At 43.3% G+C, this 23,631-nt stretch overlaps 1 protein-coding gene across 1 annotated transcript in view; it reads left to right on the top strand.

Annotated features, from left to right (window-relative positions):
* The window catches only part of LOC144500657 (abl interactor 1-like), a 41,604-nt gene extending 18,723 nt beyond the window's left edge, over positions 1 to 22,881 (top strand). The window contains exons 4-9 of the mRNA XM_078223946.1: positions 465 to 553; positions 3,255 to 3,359; positions 3,477 to 3,592; positions 6,957 to 7,094; positions 12,498 to 12,629; positions 17,886 to 22,881. Coding sequence (XP_078080072.1) covers positions 465 to 553; positions 3,255 to 3,359; positions 3,477 to 3,592; positions 6,957 to 7,094; positions 12,498 to 12,629; positions 17,886 to 18,049 — 744 coding nt within the window. The 3' untranslated portion in view covers positions 18,050 to 22,881. The remainder of the gene's footprint in view (positions 1 to 464; positions 554 to 3,254; positions 3,360 to 3,476; positions 3,593 to 6,956; positions 7,095 to 12,497; positions 12,630 to 17,885) is intronic.
* The last annotated feature ends 750 nt before the right edge of the window (positions 22,882 to 23,631 follow it).

Below are 23,631 nucleotides of genomic sequence, written 5' to 3'. Positions count from 1 at the left end.
TAACTAAACAGGAAAAATGGGAATCGAGTACTAAAAATAGAATTATCTGCTATTTTTAATGAAGCAACATTGAATTAAGACAGTCAATGAGGTTCAACTCCATGTGGCATTTATAAAATAAATTAAACAATGTGCTTTAACATTTTCAGCTTGTCTTCTGTTTCGCTGTGGTGATACAAGTTATGATTTTGGGCCTCCTGCTGAAATGTGCAGCAATGAATGGCGTGGATACCTCTGGTTGCACGCACCAATCATAGAAATCAGCAGGCGGCACCAAGTTGGTAACTGCCTGCCCTCACTCAATGGGCATGGGTTAATTGTGCATTGCAATCGCTGTGCCTGATTTCAGTGGCTTACCAATTTAACTCCAGGAAGGTTTTAATCTATTGAAGATGTTTGAAGAACTTTGGCTCGCTTGAGATCTTCACTTTGACTGACGTTTATTATCATGTTTTGCTTCGTAGGAAGCTAGTCATCCTGTAAGAGTGGGAACGTTATCACGTAGATATGGACAGACAAGTACCGCAGCTGTATCGTCACAAGGAACTTTAGGGTAAGTGTAATTTTATAAACTAACGTACCTGCTAATAGTCACAGCAGAACATTCGGGAGAATAAAACCTTCAGATGTGCTTTCTCAGTACTTACCTACACTTCAGGGAAATTGGGCAGCAGTAGAACATGCCGGGGGTTACAAATGCAGATAATGGGTCGCAGTTACGGTTGGTATGGATACAGAAGAGAGAAAGTCCTCTTCCTCCACCAGCGAATGTCCTAGGTTGCACAGGATGTATTAACAATCTCTTATGACATTATCTGGAGTTGGTGTTTGTGGTGAACCATCGTTGGTTACCACTGGGGGTTGTTCTTATGTTACTGTTGGGTTAGGGTGTTGTCACTGTGGGGGTTGTATAATGTTGTTGGGTTAGGGTGTTTACCTGTGGTAAATGTTATTATGGCACATCCCGGCGGGGCCCCGCCTCCGGAGGTGAGGTATAAGACCCTCTGCTCCGGCAGGACCCCTCCAGTCTGAACTGGTGTACTCGTGTTAGTTAGTTCCATTGTTTGCTAATAAAAGCCTTCAATAACTGAAGCCTTGTTCCACGTGCTTGATTGTCGCGCATCAGTGTTAATGCAGTGGGAGGGCAGGCAATCTATTCATTAGCTTGGCCCCTACCACGCCCCTTGAATGTGGCAGGGCATTGAATGGCCAGGTGGCTAAATTCTCCAAAGGGGCGGGAAAGAAAATTTCAGTTACAGGTTATAAATTAGGGATTTAGAGGATGAGAGACTTCAGTTACGAGGAATAAATTGACAAAGCCGGGGCTGTTCACTTCAGAGGAACTAAGTTGAAAAGAGAGGGTGGTGACCCAGAAGTGTGTGAAATCACATAGGGCGTGCGTCTTGACGTCACCGCGTACTTGTGCAATATTTCAGATACACTTGAGAGCCAGATGCGCGTCTGCTGAATATCAATTTAATCCATTAAGGAGCCAACTGATTACAACTTTATGTTGACTGCTTACACGGTTTGATTGGTCAGACGGCCTTTACCTTTTAGCCTCAACCTCAATCTTGTTTTTATTCATTTACGGGATGTGAATGTCGCTGGCTGGGCCAACATTTATTACCCATCCCTAACTGCCCTCCATTTCAGAGGGTATTTAAGAGTCAACCACATTGCTATGGGTCTGGAGTCACATGTAAGCCAGACCGGGTAAGGACAGCAGATTTCCTTCCCTAAAGGACATTAGTGAACCACATGGGTTTTTATGACAATTGACAATGGTTTCACGGTCATCATTACACTTTTAATTCCAGATTTTTTTTTATTGAATTCAAATTTCACCATCTGCTGTGGCAGGATTCGAACCTGGGTTCCTAAATCTTGCCCAGGGTTACTCGTCCAGTGACAATACCACCACGCCACTGCCTCCCCATTGAGGGCAGGATGATCAGTTTTGACTAAAATAAAATTTGAAAAGGTGCCTAGGGACTGAGACTTGTGTTTGAATGTACTGCACAGAGTCCAGACACTCTTTGCGTAGTTTTTCCTTCGCAATTTTTCTCTTACAGGTCTTGCAGCTCCCTGAGACAGTGCCGCAGCCGCAGAAAGGGAGGATGTTAGAAGTGCCAACCCATACATTCCCTTTTCTCAATGCCCGCTTTTGATGCATAAATGGTGCCTACATTTAGTAATTGCAAAGGGCATTTGACTTCTCTGGAAGTGCACCTTAGCCCTCGCAATGGTGTCTCAGGACTGTACCCAAAGGGGTACCTTATCTCTCCAGAAGGGTGCATGGCAATCCAAATGAATCCACAAAGCTCAGACCTGCTCCTACCAGGTCCAATCTGCATACATCGGGTTTCAGACTTTTCTCACACTAACATCAGGTGTGCTTGGGCAGCTGCCTGCGTGAAACATGCAGACTCAAATCCTGACCTGGGCCCATTCCTGGCCCCGTGAAAATGGCAGACGTTGTGATTGGGGGTGGGACTCCTGGATTTGGGCCTCTTCCACCATATTAACTTATAAGGTTGCATGGTCGCCAAGTTGAGCAATAATACATTAAGATTTAGGAATGCTCTTACATTGGGCAGCATCTAAGAATCTTTCCCAGTCACATGTAACTCATACAGTAAATCTCTCACCAATGTGATTCAAAATCACATCTGAGCCCTAAACCTTAGCATTTTGAGTGCCTAGTTATTCTGTGGGCTCTGAGAGTGAGGGCCCCAGTTTGGTTGTGTAAGTCCGTGTCCACTATGAACTGATCTGAATCTCCCCAAACTTGTAGGATCTATCCGTGTCCTCAGTCTGGACGGGATTTTAACTTTGATTCCTGAGGTGAAAGGTCAGCCACTGGCCTACTTTATTCTTAGTCTCTCCAGGTGGCATGGTGGCACAGTGGTTAGCATTGCTGCCTCACAGCGCTGGGGGTCTGGGTTCGATTCTGGTCTTGGTGACAGTGTAGAGTTTGCACATTCTCCCTGTGTCTGCATGGATTTCCTCCGGGGACTCCAATTTCCTCCCACAGTCCAAAGATGTGCGGGTTAGGTGGATTGGCCATGCTAAGTTGCCCCTTAGTGTCCCAAGATGTGTGGAATAGTGGGTTACGGGGATAAGGCCTGGGTAGGATGCTCTGTCGAAGAGTGGGTGCAGAGTCGATGGGCCAGATGGCCTCCTTCTGCACTGTAGGGATTCTATAACTCATGCTGACTATTAAAGAAACTTTCTGTTTTTGTAATTTTCAGGAGAAGTGCTAAAGCACCAAGACCTGTTCAGCCTCCTGTTGTTCCAAATGTACATAGCAGTCCTGTGACTAACTCTCCATCAACAGATATACCTCCGATGTTTAGGTAAGTTTAGCAAAGAAAATGTGGACATTTTTACAGATGCAGTTGGATGTATGCAAACATCATACAGAACACTAATGGCTTCTTTATGCTTTTCTTTTTACTGCTGTTTGGAAACAGTGATGTTAATGGAAACAGGAATAGCTGTGGATCTGAGAACATAATGATGCCTGTGACTGTACCTGTTTCGTCGATACCTCCTCCTCCACCAGTGCCATCAGTAGCGTGTGAAACAGGTCAGTGTGTGAAGATTTGAACAGTATCTCTGTAAAAACAAGGGAAGTACATAACTTTGATTGCAATAAGGTTACCTCTTCTGCAATTTTGAACTCAGTTACATATCACAGTCCAGTTCCATTCTGAACATACTGAAAGAAGAAGCGGGGAGGGGACCTGAGTAGCATTTGACAAAGGACGTTTCACATATCCCATGAAGAGGTATAACTCTGATTCATATGAGTTCCTGAAGCAACAGCCCTGTTTGGAAGAAGTGAGTTAGAGGCAACATTGTTCAATATGGAACCAAGTTCAGCCAGGCAGAGGAGGGTAATGGAGATTGGTTGTGTCTCTATTCAAGGAAGAGGCTTACAGCTTTCAGACTGTTCTCGCTGGGGGTGGAGGTGTTGAGGTACAGGGCATCCATGGTGAAAAAGGAGTGGGTTAGGGCCAAGAGGGGGGATCTCATTGAAACTTACAGATAGAGTGGATAGAGTGGAAGTGGGGAAGATGTTTCCATTAGTAGGAGAGATTAGTATTTGAGGGCACAGCCTCAGAGTAAAGGGATGTCCCTTTAGAACCGAGATTAGGAGGAATTTCTTCAGTCAAAAGGTGGTGAATCTGTGGAATTCATTGCCACAGCAGGTTGTGGAGGACAGGTCATTGAGAGTATTTAAGATAGAGATAGATTTCTTGATTGGTAAAGGGATCAGAGGCTACGGGGAAAAAGCGGGAGAAAGGGGTTAAGAAAGTTATCAGCCATGATTGAATGGCGGAGCAGACTCGATGGGCCGAATGGCCTAATTCTGCTCCTATATCTTATGGTCTGAAGAAACTGGAAACTGTTAAAGTGACAGATGTAGATTGGAAGAGACTAGGCAAGGGAAGAAAAAATAAAGTGGAGGTAGGAATAAAATCATCACTGTGGGGCAAGAATAGGCTGATAGTTTGGGCTCAAAGTTTCAGCCTACCAGAGCAGTCTTGTTTTGTGGCTGTTGGGCAGGAGGTAGAAATGGACTATCAGGTTGGAGTCTGTGATGTTAGAGGCTGTGGCACCATGATCTCCAGATTGGATGTGATTAGGGGAAGATGGTGGCATAGTGGTATTGTCCCTAGACGAGTAATCCAGAGATTCAGTGCAAGATCGGGAGACCCGGGTTCGAATTTCACCACGGCAGATGGTGAAATTTGAATTCAAAATCTGGAATTTAAAGTCCAGTTCCATTCTGAACATACTGAAAGAAGAAGCGGGGGAGGGGACCTGTGTAGCCTGATTAAAAGTCTAATGATGACCATGAAACCACTGTCGATTGTTGTAAAAATCCATCTGGTCCACTAATGTCCTCTAGGGAAGGAAATCTGATGTCCTTACCTGGTCTGGCCTACATGTGACTCCAGAGCCACAGCAATGTGGTTGCTTCTCAAATGCTCTGAAATGGAGGACAGTTAGGGACGGGCAATAAATGTTGGCCCAGCCAGTGGTGCCCACATCCTGTGAATGAAGTGTTTGAAGATGGATTCATGTCCTAAAATTAAATCGTGGAATATTATCATATTAAATTAATGTGTTTGTCTGAAACTTCTATGTCTGTTAATTTTGGATCGAACTTGAGGTAGTGAGGACAAATTTAACTTTAGGCAATAGAATTAAATGGCCAATAGAGAGGAACCCGGGGATACAATGATCTGATGTTGCTCATTTTATAGTGTCAGAAAATTTAAACCATCTTAATGCCTCTGCCACAATAGGATCCTCTCAACATGTTTGCATTCAGGGTGAACCTGTTGTAAACCCAGTTTTGAAACTATGGCAAGAGTGGAAAACATGATGTTGAGCCTGATAATTATTCTGAAATGTAAGCAAATACATTAAAATGAGGTTCTCGCCCTTTGTGAGCATGAACCTCGCGATGTCACTGGTGAGGGGCAGGATGCAGAAAGCAATCTCTCCGGAGAGAATTTGGGTTTCCCGATTTACCTCCAGATTTTCAGCTTGCGTCACCATTCTCTCTCATGGCGAACATGGACTGAACATTGCCCCCGGGGGAGTACACATCCTGTGTTGCGGGCACCTTGAGAATTTGAGATACTCAAGGTCTTCGTTTAATTTAACAATAATGAATTTAACAATCCTATTTTGGGTTGGTTTCAGGAGAGGGTATTAATTCAACATCAGTCTGGAAAGTTCCTTTTGTTTCCTCGTGAGACAGGGGAGTGTCCACAAAATAAATCAGGTGACACTTAGGCAGCCATCTTTTGCAGCCTTTTGAGATCAGTTTTAAACATAAAAATTAGTTTGAGATTCAGAATATCCTGGGTAATGACATCATGGCTGACATTATTGTAGCCTTAACTCTACTTTCCTATCTGCTCCTTTATAACCCTTAATTCCCTTATAGATCAAAAATCCATTTAATTTAGTCTTGGATATGTTCAATAAACCAGCTGCCACTGCTCTCTGGGGAAGAGAATTCCTAAATCCCCTCTGTGAGAAGAAATTCTTCCTCATCTCAGTCTTAAATCCCTTGCTTTTAAACTTTGTTTAGGCTTACATTAACACCACAATGAAGTTACTGTGAAAATCCCCTAGTCGCCACACTCCGTCGCCTGTTCAGGTACACTGAGGGAGAATTTAGCATGGCCAATGCACCTAACCAGCACATATCTCGGACTGTGAAAGGAAACCAGAGCACCTGGAGAAAACCCACGCAGACACAGGTTGAACGTGCAAATTCTCAACCTTTCCTCATAAGACAACCCCTTTGTCCTAGGGATCAGCCTAGTGAACCTTCTCTGAACTGTCTCCAATACAACTATTTTTGTTCATGGGATGTGGGTATCACTGGCTGGGCCAGCATTTGTTGCCTATCCCTGGTTGCTCTTGAGGGGACATTTAAGAGTCAATGACATTGCCTTGTATCTGGAGTCACATGTAGGCCAGACCAAATAAGGATGGCAGATTTCCTTCTCTGAAGGATATTAGTGAACCAGGTGGGTTTCTACAACAATTTCATGGTCATCGTTAGACTTTTAATTCCACGTTTTTATTAAATTCAAATTTCACTATTTGTCATTTTGGGAATTGAACCCGGGTACCCAGGATTTCACCTTGCGTCTCTAGTTTGCTAGTCCAGCAACAATGTCATAATGCCACCACCTCTCCTTAAGTAATCCTTCCATAAGTAAGGAGATGCTTTGTATCTGAATTTTAGGTGCCCCTTTACATAATATCAGGACTCTTGTGTTTAACAATTAAGTATCATTATAGAATTAGTTGATGTAACTATATTAGGTCTTAACTGAAAATGTTTTTGTTGTTAAGTACATGAAATTGATCCAGTGTCCACTCACTGAGATTAATGATACTGTGTGTACACTTTGTAGATGGAAATGGTCTCCCAGCCCCACCACCCCCACCTCCAATGGATCTGCTCCCACCTCCAGCTCCTCCTCCTCCACAGATGCCCAATGAGGTCTGCCTCCCTCCTCCTCCCCCATTGATGTCTGACCCTCCCTCAGCAGGTGAGACAACAGTTGGTTTACTCATGTCTTTTAACAGATTCATCAAATGAATGTGAAATGAATTTTTAAAATTTGTGTCCGTTCAGACCCCAGTTTTTACTTTTTGGGTAAAACGTTATTAGAAATTTCTGGGAGTTCAATTATAATTTGGTTTTTTCGTAACATGTTTTTGAATCAAGAGAGATGTTCTTTACATTAAAAAAAAATCAAATGATACAGGCAATTGAATTCCACTGTGGTGTCTGTTTCTCTATGTCTGCGATACACAGACTTTAGACTTCCAACTTGCTGTCAAGTCAAACTATAATGTGCATCAGCTGTCTACTCCAGAAACTGCCTGATTTTCATGTCCATTGATTTCATCTGCTGTCTGGCTTTTCCTGTTCCTCCAATGGTACTGATATACAACGGTAATTCCCATTTGGGTAGTAAGTTGAAAATCTAAGTTATGTAGCATTTAATAGCTTGATTTACTGATTTTATAGAATCCCGACAGTGCAGAAGAGGCCATTCGGCCCATTGAGTCTGCACCGACTCCCTGACAGAGTACCTTAACCCAAACTATCCCCGTAACCCCACATATTTCCCATGGCTAATCCCCCCCAACCTACCCATCTTTGGACACTAAGGGGAATTTAGCATGGCCAATCCACCTAACCCGCACATCTTTGGACTGTGGGAGAAAACCAGAGCACCCGGAGGAAACCCATGCAGACACGGGGAGAACGTGCAGACTCCACACAGACAGTGACCCGAGGGCGGAATTGAACCCGGGTCCCTGGCACTGTGAGGCAGCAGTGCTAACCACTGTGTCACTGTGCCTTGTGGTTCCATTCCTCATCAAAACATTTCTCATAAGCCTACATCTGTTTGTACTTCTCTGTGATTTTTTTCCACCAACAGTATTTGCAGGACAGGGGAGGTAACTGGCAAGAAACCAGCTCTTTAGCCTCTGTGATTCATGGTTAATGGTACATAAAAGATCACCTCCTGATCTTCTCTCCCACTGTGTGGAGAAAAAGTTGCCACCATCTGCCATAACCTATAATAGATCACTGTGCTAGCCAATAAGATAGGGAAATTGGAACACTGGGCTTCCTATTCTCATTCACCTTCCTTATCCCAGTATATTTTGGGAGCACAGGCAGATTGAGGCTCTTAAGATCCCCATAACTCCACATATTTATCCTGCTAATCCCCCTGACACTAAGGGGAAATTTACCCTGGCCAATCAACCTAACCTGCACACCTTTGGGAGGAAACCGGAGCACCCGGAGAAAACCCACATAGACACGGGAAAAACGTGCAGACTTTATACAGACAGTCACCCAAGGCCTTAATTGAACCCGGGTCCCTGGCACTGTGAGGCAGCAGTGCTAATCACTGTGCCACCTTGCTGCCCGTATGCAGCCAAGAGAGTAACCAAGTGTCAGAGGAACTCACTAAGCAGAAACCTTGCGATGTTATGACATAACACATCAGAATACCAACACTAAGACACCTTTATACTACCCACACAAAACCACAATAAAAACAAAGACATTGAGATGGGTGGGAAATGAACAATCTGTTGGCATGTGAAAATAGCAATGTACTGTTTGATAGCAAGTACTAGAAAGCCAGCTGAAAGCATTATTATTCTGTCTGTGGATAGTGAAGGACTTACCTCCTGTCCCTCTTGATCTTTAATGCAGCTAGCTCTGCTTCAGGCTGTCAGTACCATTTTATGTGGCAGGGCCCACGATATGGCCATAGTGCTACCTCTTCAGCAAGCCTCAGGTGCAGGCACTCTGCGAGCTCTTCTGCTTTCCTCCAATCACTGGTAAATGGTGTGTCACTCTCCTCTCCGCTCTCAAGTAAGCTTGCTTCATCTACGTGAATTTCAGAATTCCACTTTGAGCAATTTACAATCTTATTCATTTGCGCTTATGACTTACAAAAGCTTCTGTGTCTCTTCACCACTTCCTTAGCCTGCTCCCCAGCACCTATCCTTCCCCCTTTATTGCAGTTTATTCCACAGATCCCCCTGACTGGCTTTGTTGCCCGCTTTCAGGAGAGCAGTAAGTTTCTATCTTCTGCACTTGCCTGCTTATACGTACGGAGATATCATTTGATTCGCATGTTTGTTAAGTTAGAAGAGTAATTTTATCAATGTAAAAAAAAGTTGTATAAAGTTTATTTATTAATGTCACAAGTAGGCTTACATTAACACTGCAATGAAGTTACTGTGAAAATCCCCTAGCCGCCACACTCTGGTGCCTGTTCGGGTACACTGAGGGAGAATTTAGCATGGCCAATGCACTTAACCAGCACGTCTTTCGGACTGTGGGAGGAAATGGGAGCACCCGGAGGAAACCCATGCAGACACGGGGCAGAATGTGCAAACTCAGCGCAGACAGTAACCCAAGCCAGGAATTGAACTCAGGTCCCTGGCGCTGTGAGGCAGTAGTGCTAACCAATGTGCCACCATGCTACACCAATGTGAATTAAAAGTGGATTTTATTCTGTAACAGTGCTGGGCTTTTATATTTAATTACTAGTACATGAACAAACTCATTGAAATGTCACCATTCCTGGTCCACTAGTTGCCGGTTGAGACTAAAAAAAAATCTCAGCCAGCTGAGAAAGAATTATTCAGCCGAGTGGTAAAACCGAATTTGTACCCAGGTGCTAGAGGTGAAAAGACTGAGTGACCCACAGTTTTATCTTCACAGTATATCCAAAGATGTGCGGGTTAGGTGGATTGGCCATGCTAAATTGCCCCTTAGTTTTCAGGGGGATTAGTGGGTAAATATGTGAGATTATGGGGATAGGACCTGGGTAGGATTGTGGTCGGTGCAGACCCAATGGGCTGAATGGCCTCCTTCTTCACTTTATGATTCTATGATTATATTTTTTAAGGTTGGTTTATTTTTCTTCCATGAGGAGGCAAATCTCGAAGAGTGTTTTGATTTTTTTACTATGTACTTTGGTGATTTAGGGCAATTTCTCTATATTTGCCGAGTGCAAAACTATTGGGAATAAAACTCAAAAAGTTAAAGAATATACTTTAATGTTTAGATGGCAATGCATAACAGATCTGTTCAAATTAATTTACGCAAATGCATTAGATTCACAGTGTGCAAACAATTGCAAAATCTGGCCCTTTGGAATTTAGTTATATTTTTTCTTAGAATTCCTACAGTACAGAAAGAGGTTATCTGGCCCATTGAGTCTGCAACAACTCTCCAATAGAGCATCGTACCCAGGCCCTATCCCTGTAACCTGACCTATTTAATCCACTAATCCCTGCATTTTGGGACACTAAGGGGCAATTTACTATAGTCAATCCACCTAACCTGCACATCTTTAGAATGTGGGAGGAAACCGGAGCACCCAGAGGAAACCCAAGCAGACACGAGGAGAAGGTGCAAACTCCACACGTAAAATTGCACTTTTTTCTTGTTGCCGTTGTGAAATGCTCAATCTGCACATTTCTCTAGTTTATATGACATACGAACTCACACATACTCACACGTGAATAAAACTGTCCTATTATCAAAGGCCAAATAACCACACCAAAAAGCATGACTTTAGGTGTAAGAATGGCACTTGCTAACTTCCAGACACCAAGCCTTCTCAGGATCTCAGTCAGCAAAGCTGTGTCATCGGCCACAAGGAAAACAGGAACTTCGCAATTGGAATGGTGACAGTGACAGTCAAGTGTTACACCATAAGTTGCTCCCAAACTAGCCTGGGGAAACAGGTCACTTATCGCCAGATTCAGCTTATAATTGTCCTTCTACTTCCCACTCTCCATTCCTTGGAAGCAATGATAGCTCTGCCAACGAATTTGATTTGATTTGATTTACTACTGTCACATGTATTAGTATACAGTGAAAAGTATTGTTTCTTGCGCACTATACAGACAAAGCATCCTGTTCATAGAGAAGGAAATGAGAAAATGCAGAATGTAGTGTTACAGTCATAGCTAGGGTGTAGAGAAAGATCAACTTAATGCGAGGTAGGAAATGCAAGAGCTTCTTAACTGGTGCGAAACATGTGTAAATGTGGGAACATTGCTCTGTAGTCCTTTTCTGAGATTGAGACATAAATTCCAACTGGATGTTGAAGAGTAGCAACATTATCACTTTTGGGGGAAAACGCTCTGAAAGATGCATCACTTTTTTGACAAGAGCCATTTTTTTGCTAAATGTGGGGTTCCTTTTTCAAACATTTTCACAAAGTGGAAGAAACAAAAACAAAGGCATGCTGGAAGATCAGCTGCCATTGGCTGGATAGGCCGCGCCTGCCATTATATCACCAAACATACCTACAGATGCTAACACACTTGCCCGCCAATGGCTCTGAGGCAGAATGTGAGTAGCTGCAGAACTTTAATCATAGAATCATAGTATCCTACAGTGTAGAAGAAGGCCATTTGGCCCATCGAACCTGCACTGACAACAATCCCACCCAGGCTCTATCCCTGTAACCCCACATATTTACCCTGCTAATCCCCTGACACCAAGGGCAATTTACCCTGGCCAATCAACCTAACTCGCACATCTTTGGATTATGGGAGGAAACCAGAGCACCTGGAAGAAACCCAAGCAAACACAGGGAGAATGTGCAAACTCCACACAGACAGTCACCCGAGGTTGGAGTTGAACCTGGGTCCCTGGCGCTGTGAGGCAGCAGTGCTAAACAGTGTGTCACCTTGCTGCACTTAGTTCAAGTGCACAGATTTGCTCTTTGCATGAGGAATTACTGATTGACCTCCCTGTAGGATGCGTTGAATACAAACTCCTTGTAAATTGGTAATTAAGTATCAGCTGGAGCTCGTATACCGAGTCCTGTACAAAGCAGGCCCTTGAGTGGGTCCATTGATGTATTGTCCTGGTTGGGAACTGTTTGTGTTCACCACAGGCTTGAGGTTTTGTGTCACTTTATTTTGTGCAATAAAGCACTGTTCCTTTATAGCTGACTCCTGGAGCTTTATATTGCTCATTAATTACACTATGACTCTGGAATGCATCTAACTATTTTGAAATGAAATTTTATTACTTTACTGAACTCAGGATGTCTAAAGTGGTACAAATAGGAGAGTGAAGAGGGTGAGGGAGTTAACCTTTAGATGAGTGTAGAACAGGTGATATTGAATCAGCTTCCCATTGTACATCACATCAAAGGAAAGGAAAATTGGACAGGACAAATTCAATACCACCAAATCGCAATAAAGTTAAAATTGCCATTGGTATGTTTAATAGCATAGGGATACAATTCTAATGTTGATGCTTAGAATCTATCCACAGACTTGCTTGTGTAATAATCTTTGATTTGGTTTAATTGCTGTAATACATTCCTTTTGAGACGCTAATGTTACTCCACTGTTCTGATTTTAAGCTTGTCTTTCTCTTTAAGTCACTGATTGTCCACCACCGCCTCCTCCTCCTGACTTTATGCTGGATCTTGATGAGTTGTCACCACCACCGCCACCTCCGATAGACTACCTAGATGAGCCTCAGTGGATACCAGCTAACTACATTGAAAAAGGTAGGACTTCTGTTTGGGGTTCTTATGGAATTCATTTCCTTTCTTGTAAATATCGATACTCCTTTTACAGGAGTTGAACCGAACGTATGCCTTTGAAAATGGGGCAGATTTGGACTTTATGCAGTGATGTAATTTATTTCCATCAACTTCAATTTTAGTTGTTCCACACTTTCAGCTCACATCAGGCATGGCATGGTGGCACAGTGGTTAGCACTGCTGTCTCACAGCACCAGGGACCCGCATTCGATTCCTGGCTTGGGTCACTTTCTGTGTGGAATCTGCACGTTCTCCCTGTGTCTGCGTGGGTTTCCTCCGGGTGCTGACGTTTCCTCTCACAGTCCAAAAGACGTGCTGGTTAGGTGCATTGGCCATGCTAAATTCTCCCTCAGTGTACCTGAATAGGTGCTGGAGTGTGGCAACTAGGGGATTTTCACAGTAACTTCATTGCAGTGTTAACGTAAGCCCACTTGTGACTAATAAATAAACTTTTAAAAAACTTTTAAAAATTACACTAATGAGGATTGGGAAGAACACTTTAAAAAATATTGGCTTGAGAGACACAACTGAGTAAGGAGAGTTTTGCTACTGTGAGTAGGTCCATAGAGTATATTTTAGAGTAAACTTGCAAAGTGATTTGCTGGGCCATCTCTTTCAAACCCACTAGCTCTTTTTTTCTCTCAGCTTACTTTTCTATTTATTTATTCTTTTCTCTCTCCATATCCTTGTTCCCTTATACTATCTATTCTTCTTTGGTATTTGTCAACATTTACGCCAAATTAGAATCTTGTAGCATAGGGTTTGGGACATGCAGGGTTAAAGTGGGCATGAGTATAGTACTATCTACGCAGTGATGTAAGAAGGCAAGACTGTGTAGTGTGATTTGATTTGAATTGATTTGATTTATTGTTGTCACATGTATTACCATACAATGAAAAGTATTGTTTCTTGTGCGCTATATAGACAAAGCATACCGTTCATAGACAAGGAAACGAGAGAATGTAGTGTTACAGTCATAGCTAGGATGTAGAGAAAGATCAACTTAATGCAAGGTAGGTCCATTCAATAGTTTGACGGCAGCAGGGAAGAAGCTGTTCTTGAGTCAAGTGGAGTAGAGACTGGTAAAGGCCTAAGCATGGAGATAGCTCCTGGCCTGTAGTCTTTATTGTAGATGGGTAAATAGTTCTAGTAGTTAACAAGGACTTGGAGTTAACCAACTGAAGACTTCTTTAAGATATACTTTTCTGTAACCAACATGGGAGCAGGGACCAAAAACCCTTAACCTTGCCAAAATGCCGAAACAAGCTGAAATGCTGGAAGACTAAGAAAACCTCAACAAAGATTCTGACCTGAAAGAAACTCGCAAAAGAAGCTGAGGGTGTAGGGTAAATATTCACCAGAAAATGCTCCAGAAAAAAGGCATGGAAGTTGAAGTCCGAGATCTCTGCTGCAGCAAAATACTCCACTCGACCTCCTGAGAAGTCCAGCTTCAGAGTGCAGAGACAATAGAAGCTGCAAGGGTGAGCTAAATCTTTTAAATTTCTAGGCTGCAGCTAGTCCTGAGGACCCTTTCACTAGTTCAGTATCAGAAGCGCCATTTGAAAGCATCCCGTTGCTAAAACCCAATCTCCAGATTGAAACCTTAACATTTGACCTCCTAGCTCATAAGGAACAGATATGAAATCTCCTGGAAATGTGGTGACTGTCCAGCTCTGAAAATGGCAAGGATAATTTTAATTCAAATGCCTTGTTTATCGGCAAAGCAAACCACTAAACAAAAGAAGTTGCGAGGCAGCTGGCTCAGTTAGTGTGATGATTGTCCTTTTAAGGGCAAGACAGGCAGCCATTGATAAAAAATTTTCTTCAAGAAGCACACCGTCGCCATTTTGCAGAGCCCACCAGAATTGGCAAATGCGGGACATCTTTTTGCCTCGGACTCAACAGCGACGCCATCTTGAAAGTTGTAAGCTCTTAAAGCTGCACAGACACATTCAAAAATTTTAACATGGATCACCATTCCACCCAGGCCAATCAGGAAATCGGGATCTTTGGAGGATAAGATTCTTAAAATACAGCATGGCTTCAAGTTTAAATAAAATGTTAGAAGAAGAGCAGGTGAACACGCTGCTTTATGCAATAGGCCCAGTTGTAGATGATGTCATTGTAATAAACAGAATTAATGAATCCTCTGCCAAATCTGAGGAGGTACTAAAATCTTTTGACATTTATTTTGGCTTAAGAGGTAATAAAATACTCAAGAGAGAGCTAAGTTCAATAGGAGAGTTCAATTGCCAGGAGAACCAACTGGTTTCTTCATAAATGACCTCTACTGAATGGCAGAAGTTTGTGAATATGGAAACTTACAGTCTGAACTCATCAGAGACAGAATATTTCTGGGAGTGAGAGATAATAAGCACTCTGACCTACAACAACTTAAGGAAGATCTAATCCTGGAGTAGGCAATCCAGACAGTTAGACTGTTAAAACTGGATCAAAATCCTACAAACCCTTCCAATAGCACTGTGAATGGACCTCCATCATTTGAGTTGCAATGGTTCACCAACTTCTGAAGGGCAATTAGGGATGGGTAATAAATAATGGCATAGCAAGCAATGCCCACATCCCATGAACAAATAATAAAAAGAATTCCGTGAGCAGCACAGGACAATGTTAAGGGGAGAGAATAAAACATAGTGCAGAAGCGAGTTGGCACGGTGGCACAGTAGTTAGCACTGCTGCCTCACAGTGCCAGAGACCTGGGTTTGATTCCTGGCTTGGGTCACTGTCTACGTGGAGTTTGCACATTCTTCCCGAGTCTGCGTGGGTTTCCTCCGGGTGATCCGGTTTCCTCCCATAGTCCAAAGATGTGCGGGTTAAGTTGATTGGTCATGCTAAATCGCCCCTTAGTGTCCCGGGTTAGGGGGATTAGTGGGGTAAATACGTTGGGTTACGGGGATAAAGCCTGGTGGGGATTGCTGTTGGTGCAGACTCGATGGGCTGAATAGCCTCTTTCTGCACTGTAGGGTTTCTAAGCCAACCCTCAATCCACCCTGTCAGGCCAAAATACACAGGGACAATCGAAGTCAGGGAAAGCTATTCGCAAACTGTCCAGCAGAGTGACCTTGCCAGCGCTGAGGAGTAAAACACCCCCATAGGAGAGATCAGTGTCCTGGCTTAATGCTTCCACTGTAACCGGATTGGAAACTCTGGTAAACTGCGCGAATCAAAATCCCTGAAATGCACGTGGTTGAGGCTGCAAAGCCTGAAGACGCACGGCCATGATTTTCAGATGAGGTCAAAGATCATTTTGGAACGGACATATTTGTCAATGTCCATCAACAACTTTTTAATTAGATTCAGATGCCAGTGTGATGCTCCGATCAAACGAGGAACCAGAGTGGAAAGACCTCTGACTCCAAACAATGGACACTCCACATTATGGACCCAGAAGATTCTGACTTCCAGTCATTAGCATGATCCTGGAACCACTGGTGGCAAACTGATCTTTGAGCTGATGTACACCATCCGTAACCAGCCTTCCTCTCTCCCAAGCAGGGATGCCTGCGTAGCCCTGGATCTCTGCAGATGATGTCAAGACAATCACTGTCGTTAACCAAACAGAACTGCATGGTCCCGAATACTCAAACACTAAAGGCTACTCTGACTAGGACTTCAGCTCTGAACTCCTTTCTCTTGTTGCAGAGCAGGTTTGTCCATTCTCATTGCAAATCCCAGAAAACCCTCAATGGTCAGACAACACAACTCCTGTGTATATACTGCAACTTCCAGCTAGCATGCCACAACCGCATGAGGTGCTGGAAGCTGCATCACCGACAATAAAATGCGGAGGTGAGCGTACACTAAACCTTCTTCTCACTACAGGAATGCCTTTTCTCAGCCACAGAGGATATTGAGATGTCCCACATGGTAATAGCGGAAGAGAAAGAAGCGACAAGCAGACAAGCACAACATGGGTCTATGCCACAAGATGAGCTCGAGTGGCAGCAACCACCAATCAATGCGACAGCCCAAATGATCCTGTGCCACTCAGTGGAAGAATAGAATGAAATTATACCCAGATGCCAGTCTAATCTCCAAGCCAACAGGAAGAACCGACCATTCCTCTGACAGAACGATGAACGAGACAGAGAAGGGGTATCAGACCTCCGGACTGCCTTAACCTTTAAACTCAAAAACTAGAGCAGGGTGATAGGGTAGTGATAATGTTACAGTGATAAAGTTGTAATACTGCTCACACAGTAATAGCAATAATGTAATAACATCAGTGTAAATGTATGAGACCAATAAGACATGAAGTAAACTAGTATAACTCCAAATATATAGGATAGAGACTTGTGGTGAGGGGTAGTATAAGGGTCTGGCACACACAGGATTAACATGGGACTAAGTACAGTATGGCTAACACAGTGATGTAAGAAGGCATATGACCCAGACCCAGGGGTCAGTGTGGTGTTGATCAGAGACAGGTAAAGAGCTAAGAATGGAGAAAGTTCCTAGCCTGTGTCCTTAACTGCACGTTTCAGTAGTTAATAAAGACTTACAATGAACCTACAAAAGACTACAATGACTTATTTAAGATGTACTGTTCTGTAATCAACAGTCTCCCAACAAATGTTTCCATAAAATACCTTCCCATTCGGCTTATCTTTTCCCATTTGCTATTCCAGACTTTATTCCTTACTTTGTCTGAATCACTGTTAAAAGATTGAATTTAGTCTCAAAACCCTACCTCACAACTTCCTTGTATGCATGGCTGACCTGCAACATGTGCCAATACCGTACCTTTGGTGTGGAACAGCCAATAACATACCTGTCTCTGGTGTGGAACAGCCAATAACACATCTCTCTCTGGTGCAAAACAGATAATAACTTACCTCTCTCTGGAGCAGAACACCCAATAATGTACCTTCTCTCTGGTGTAGAACAGCTAATAACATACTTCTCTCTGATGCAAACAAGCCAATAACATACCTTTCTCTGGTGTGGAACAGCCAGTAATGTAGCTTTCTTTGTGTGGGAACAGCCAATAAAGTAACTTTCTCTGGTGTAGAAGAGTTGTTGAGGAATGAAGATCAGTTTCATGCAAGAAACGGCAAAGATACAGTGATACCTTCATTAATGTTTTCTGCGGAGATATCCTTGTTCGGATACTTTTGTTTCATGTTAATTTTGATCAGTGTCTCGGTATCTCTGCTTTGAGTTTGCCAATGTTTGTATCTTTGTATTCTTTCTCCTCAGTTGTTGCACAGTATGCCTACAATAAACAGAGTGATGACGATTTGACCTTTCAAGAAGGAGAAATCATCTATGTCATCACCAAGAATGAGAATGGCTGGTATGAAGGCATTATCAATGGAGTCACAGGTTTCTTCCCTTCTAACTATGTGCGGAGCTTGGATTAAGACAGACAGCAGAATACAGAAAACACCCTACATATTCATGGAACTATAAGTAATAGGTAAATTAGTCATGCACAAAGTGGTAATGTTCATTTGAAAACAGACTTGCTTTAGCAATAAACATCTCTGGAAGGAACATTAACGTTCCTTCTATTCTCTGGAGGCTGCTGGCGTTTCTCAAACCTCAAAACTGACTGAAATAGAACTACCAAGTACATGAGGGAGACTTTTACCCATTGAAGCTTGTCCATTTGTTCATCCCTTGAGCATTTGAAATATAAAAGACACCACGTCCAATTGGCTGAAAGCAATGGTGATCCCTACAACCACCGAGAATAGCTGGAATATTGGGTGGAGCCATCCACGGATAAAATTCCACGGAACTTGTGTTCGAGTCAAACTGGAACTGTCAAGATGGAATCTCCCCTGTTAATTAGCGAGGTGGAATTTTACCAAGGCAGCTTTGACCAGGGGAAAGGTCAGACTGAAGGGTGTCAGGTTGGTGAGCCATTGATTTTTCACCCCACCGCCCCCCCCCCACTCCTGATCTTGCCAGATACCGGATGGAAAGGACTGGTGCGTAGCCAGTTTGAATCTGTAAGTGCCCAATTGTGCATTGACTGGAGAGAGTGTCGCCTTCTTCCTGGTAGTGGGCAGGGCCTCAGCTGAGGCCAAAGCCCGGCAGATGCCTAGAGGCAGTTTGCTGATGGTTGCCTGTGGAGGCCTGAGGGATCCTCCAACACTCCCAGCAGAGCTGCCGGGATTAGCGGGCCACAGCTTTAGCCACAGTGTATTGTAAGAAAATTGAGACATCTTCGGAGGGTTCCTCAATGTGGCGGTATCTTTACAATCCCCCTCTTAGATTGGCATCACCCACCTCTGCCAGTGTGGCTGCCCTCCTCCCAAGGCAGCAGGCTCTCTGATTAGGCTTACAACAACAGGGACACATCTGCTGTCCTCAGCTTGGTGGAAGACATGACAGCGGACAATTAAGAGGCCGCCTCCCCAAAAAATGCGCCACTGGGCGTGCTACCCGCAAGTTCCTGAAATGTTCCCAACCGGTGATTCATTTTGAAATTGTTAAGAATTTTGTCCCTCGTCTCTGAATTCAGGCCTGAAAACATAAACCATAAAAGTGGTCGGTGAGAAATAAAATGCATTAGAAAAATAAACCTCTTTATTTATAAAAGTAGTAATTAAAAACCTGTAGGCAGGTGTCACCACACTGCAGAATCTTGTTCTCCTTTTACACCAGACTAGTTTAATAAAAGTCTGCACCTTGGTGATAAAGGCAAAATACTGCGGATGCTGGAATCTGAAACAAATACAGAAATGCTGGAAAATCTCAGCAGGTCTGACAGCATCTGTGGAGAGAGAATAGAGCCAATGTTGTGAGTCTGGATGACCCTTCAAAGGATGGGAACGTGCAAACTCCACACAGTCACCCAAGTCACGGGCAGCATGGTAGCACAGTGTTTAGCACTGCTGCCTTACAGCACCAGGGACCTGGGTTCGATTCCCGGCTTGGGTCACTGTCTGTGTGAAGTTTGCACATTCTCCCCGTGTCTGCGTGGTTTTCCTCCGGGTGCTCTGGTTTCCTCCCATAGTCCAAAGATGTTCGGGTTAGGTGGATTGGCCATGCTTAAATTGCCCCTTAGCGTCAGGGGCACTAGCTAAGGTAAAGATTATGGGGATAGGTCTTGGTGGGATTGTAGTTGGTGCAGACCCAATGGGCAGTATGGCCCTCCTTCTGCACTGTAGGATTCTATGATCCTAAGGCCAGAATGGAGCTTGGGCCCCTGGTGCTGTGAGGCAGCAATGTTAACTACTGTGCATCCCCTTTTATGTATGACAAATCAGTGCGGATCTGGCATTATTATTAGCTGAAGGAATGTTAGACTAATAAAGTGTAACATCCTCAATGTACACACTTACCAAAAAAAATGAAAGTGTTGATTCATTTTAACAAGCAGGTAATAGCAGATATAGATTACTGGTTGCAATCTCACTGTTTACGGCACTGCAACACACGTTGAAAAATTAAAACTGTGGTTTCCAGCGAACAAAACAAAATCTTTCTTAATTCTGATAAGGGCAAGAATTCACCACAAAAAGTCCTGTGCTCGGAAAGCCCAGAGTATAAGTAGGTCAAAGCCTACACTCTTCCTGATTACTGTAGGTGGAAAGGAGGTGCTGCACTCTATCGTCAAAATAATTGAAAACACCAAATTGCATCAAATCTCTGATGCAACAGAATATAAATTTACCACTTCACCTTATCAGCCGCTGTGAATCTTTTACTAAATTTAAAACTTTTAACAATGCATCCTTTAACAAATAAATAACAACATTTAAGAAAAATGATATTGCAATTGTTGTCAGTTGCAACACCTCGTCAATGTTGGGTACAGCATGAGGAGAACATGGTTGAAAGTTGCACATTAATTTCTGAAGAGTCCAAGAAGCTGGCTCTGGTGTCAGTGGTGGCATGGTAGCACTGCTACCTCACAGTGCCAGGGACGTGGGTTCAATTCCCGACTTGGGTCACTGCCTGTGTGGAGTTTGCACATTCTCCCCATGTCTGCGTGGGTTTCCTCCGGGTGCTGTGGTTTTCTCCCACAGTCCAAAGATATTTGGATTAGGCAGATTGGCCATGCTAAATTGCCCCGTAGTGTCAGGGGGACTAGCTCGGGTAAATGCATCGGGTTATGGGGATCGGGCCTGGGTGGGATTGTGGTCGGTGCAGACTCGATGGGCTGAATGGCCTCCTTCTGCACTGTAGGGATTCTATGGTGAGGTCCGTTGCTTCTTTTTCACTGTTGTGGTTGCCTGCTACAAAAATAATGATGGCCGCTCAAACATTTTTGATTCCAACATTTTATAAACCTGCATGGAAAGTTTTTGTTCTGTTTCTTTCGACTGGCGATTCTCATAAAGTTTGAAGTTTATTTATTAGTGTCACAGGTAGGCTTACATTAACACTGCAATGAAGTCACTGTGAAAATCTCCTAAACACCACATGCCGGCACCTGTTCGTGTACATTGAGGGAGAATTTTTATCACAGCCAATGCACCTAACCAGCAAGTCTTTCGGACTTTTGGGAGGAAACCGGAACACCCGGAGGAAACCCACGCAGACACGGGGAGAACGTGCAGACCCTGCATAGACAGTGACCCAAGCCAGGAATCGAACCCTAGTCCCTGGTGCTGTGAGGCAGCAGTGCTGACCACTGTGCCACTGTGCCGTCCTTTGTTGTTCTATTTTTCCCCGTGCTATCCTGGCAGCTTTTGTACTTCATGCTGGATTGTCTCCTGTTAAAAGTATAAAGGACATCAGTAGAGAAAGGTTAATGTTGTTGCTAATAAGCAGGTGGCAGTAGGGTATTCTAGATGCGCTGCGTATAGTGGAACAACTATCCCACTCAGAATGGACATGGCAAAGTAATTCACTTGTTAGTCAAGCCTGAAGACTAAACTGACGTGAATGAGTTGGATTGGTCTTTACCTGGTCTAAACAACCCTACTGCAATTTTCTGCAGAAATAATCAATGTCTCATGTGTCATTCTTCTTTCCGTACTACATTTGCCTGGGGCAATCATCCTTTTCTTTATTGAGAACAGTGACTGCAATTTCGGCCATGAATTCTGTTTTTTGTATTTCTTTATGTAAACCGTGTCTGCGGGACTGTCCACTGCAGTGCACTGTCTAAACAGATTCTGCTTTGCGGTTTGCAGAGTAAATCGACTTGGAGTCCTTCTGTAAGTCTTGCCCCAGCTCTAACTCATGGATCGAGACGGTGATGTCGCTATTGCGGAGTTCCCCTCCAGTGCACTTTCACATTCTATAAGGCAAAGCACTTTTCTTTCCTTGTTCCATTTGAGTTTTACTGACCTGCCCTTTTATTTTCTACTGGTGAAAGACATAAACATATATTTTAAACAGAACTAAAATATAAAATCAGCTCAGAAATTAGTGTTGGTATTGTTTGTGAAGAAGCACTTAACACTGCTGTATGGGATTCAATATTTTAACTCAAATGTTAACCTGTCTGATTGAAATGGGTTAATACTAAGATAATACCTAATAGAGGTATATAAGATGTTGAGAGGCATAGATCGGGTGGACTCTCAGAGGCTTTTTCCCAGGGTGGAAATGGCTTCTACGAGAGGACACAGGTTTAAGGTGCTGGGGGGTAGGTACAGGGGAAATGTTAGGGGGAAGTTTTTCACTCAGAGGGTGGTGGGCGAGTGGAATCGGCTGCCGTCAGTGCTGGTGGAGGCAAACTCAATAGGGTCTTTTAAGAGACTCCTGTATGAGTACATGGGACTTAATAGGATGGAGGGTTATAGGTAGGCCTAAAGGGTGGGGATGTGTTCAGCACAACGTGTGGGGCCGAAGGGCCTGTTTTGTGCTGTGGTTTTCTATGTTTCTATAATGGGTAATGAAATATCATATAACCATGTTAAGTGTGGCACTCGCTGGTAAGTACCAATAGCAATTTCTTGGCTGCACTGTATGAAATGACTATTTTTGTACATTTGGTTAACATACTGAGCACTGAGAGGTTTTTTTGCACTTTTTTAATAACATCTGCGAAAACAATTTTCTGTGCATACATTTCAGTACTTTATATTTCCATCTTTAAATGTTGCTATGAAGTTCTATTTCATTTCTGCAGTAACACAGCAGTGCCCCGCAAAGGGACCCAAGTTCTAACAAATCAAGAGCACAGTTTTTTGCGATTGACCAATGCTGCTTTTCAGCTAACAGATATTTGGAACATTTCAATGGTGTTGAAGAATTAGCATTTGAAACAAAATAAATTCTATATTGTTCTGCCAATACTGTTCATCTTTTTCATCACACTACATTCGCTCCTGTGTGGGGTTACGGGAATAGGGCCTGGGTGGGATTGGGGTCGGTTGGGGGCAGACTCGATGGGCCGAAAGGCCTCCCTCCTGCACTGTAGGAATTCTATGATACTATGATTTCCAAAATCATTTATGATCCTGTTCTCTACTGATTATTTCAACAACAAATTGACTCAAATAGCATCTTTGTTGTAGTAAGACATTACAAGGTCCTTCCCAGGAATGTAATCAGATATCTAATCATTCAGTACTTGGATTCCCAATAGTAGTGATGAAATTGAATTTACTATTCCACTTATTCAGCCCTGCTTTCTTATATCTTTTACCCATTTTAGGAAGATAATTTTATTTAGATATGTAACTTCAAAAATAGCATAAGGCAATTAGGAGGCCACAAAGAAAGTTAATCTAAATGAGGTAGAGTCATAGACTCGTATAGCGCAGTAAAGGCCCTTCAGCCTACCGAGTCTGCACCGACAATAATTACCACTAATGTCGCGCTAATCCCATTTTCCAGCACTTGTCCCATGTCCTTGCATGTTATGATATTTCAAGTGCTCATCCAAATACTTTTTGAAGGTTGCAGAGTTTCCGGCCGCCACTACCTTCCCACAAATTCCCACAAACCTCTGGGTGAAAAATGTATAAAGGTAGTATGGAAACAAAAGGAGGAAATGCTGGAAAATCACAGCAGGTCAGACGGCATCTGTGGA

Source organism: Mustelus asterias, chromosome 11, assembly GCF_964213995.1.
Source record: "Mustelus asterias chromosome 11, sMusAst1.hap1.1, whole genome shotgun sequence".
NCBI lineage: Eukaryota > Metazoa > Chordata > Chondrichthyes > Carcharhiniformes > Triakidae > Mustelus > Mustelus asterias.
The sequence above is the reverse complement of the archived record's forward strand: the minus strand, read 5'-3'. Positions and strand labels throughout refer to the sequence as shown.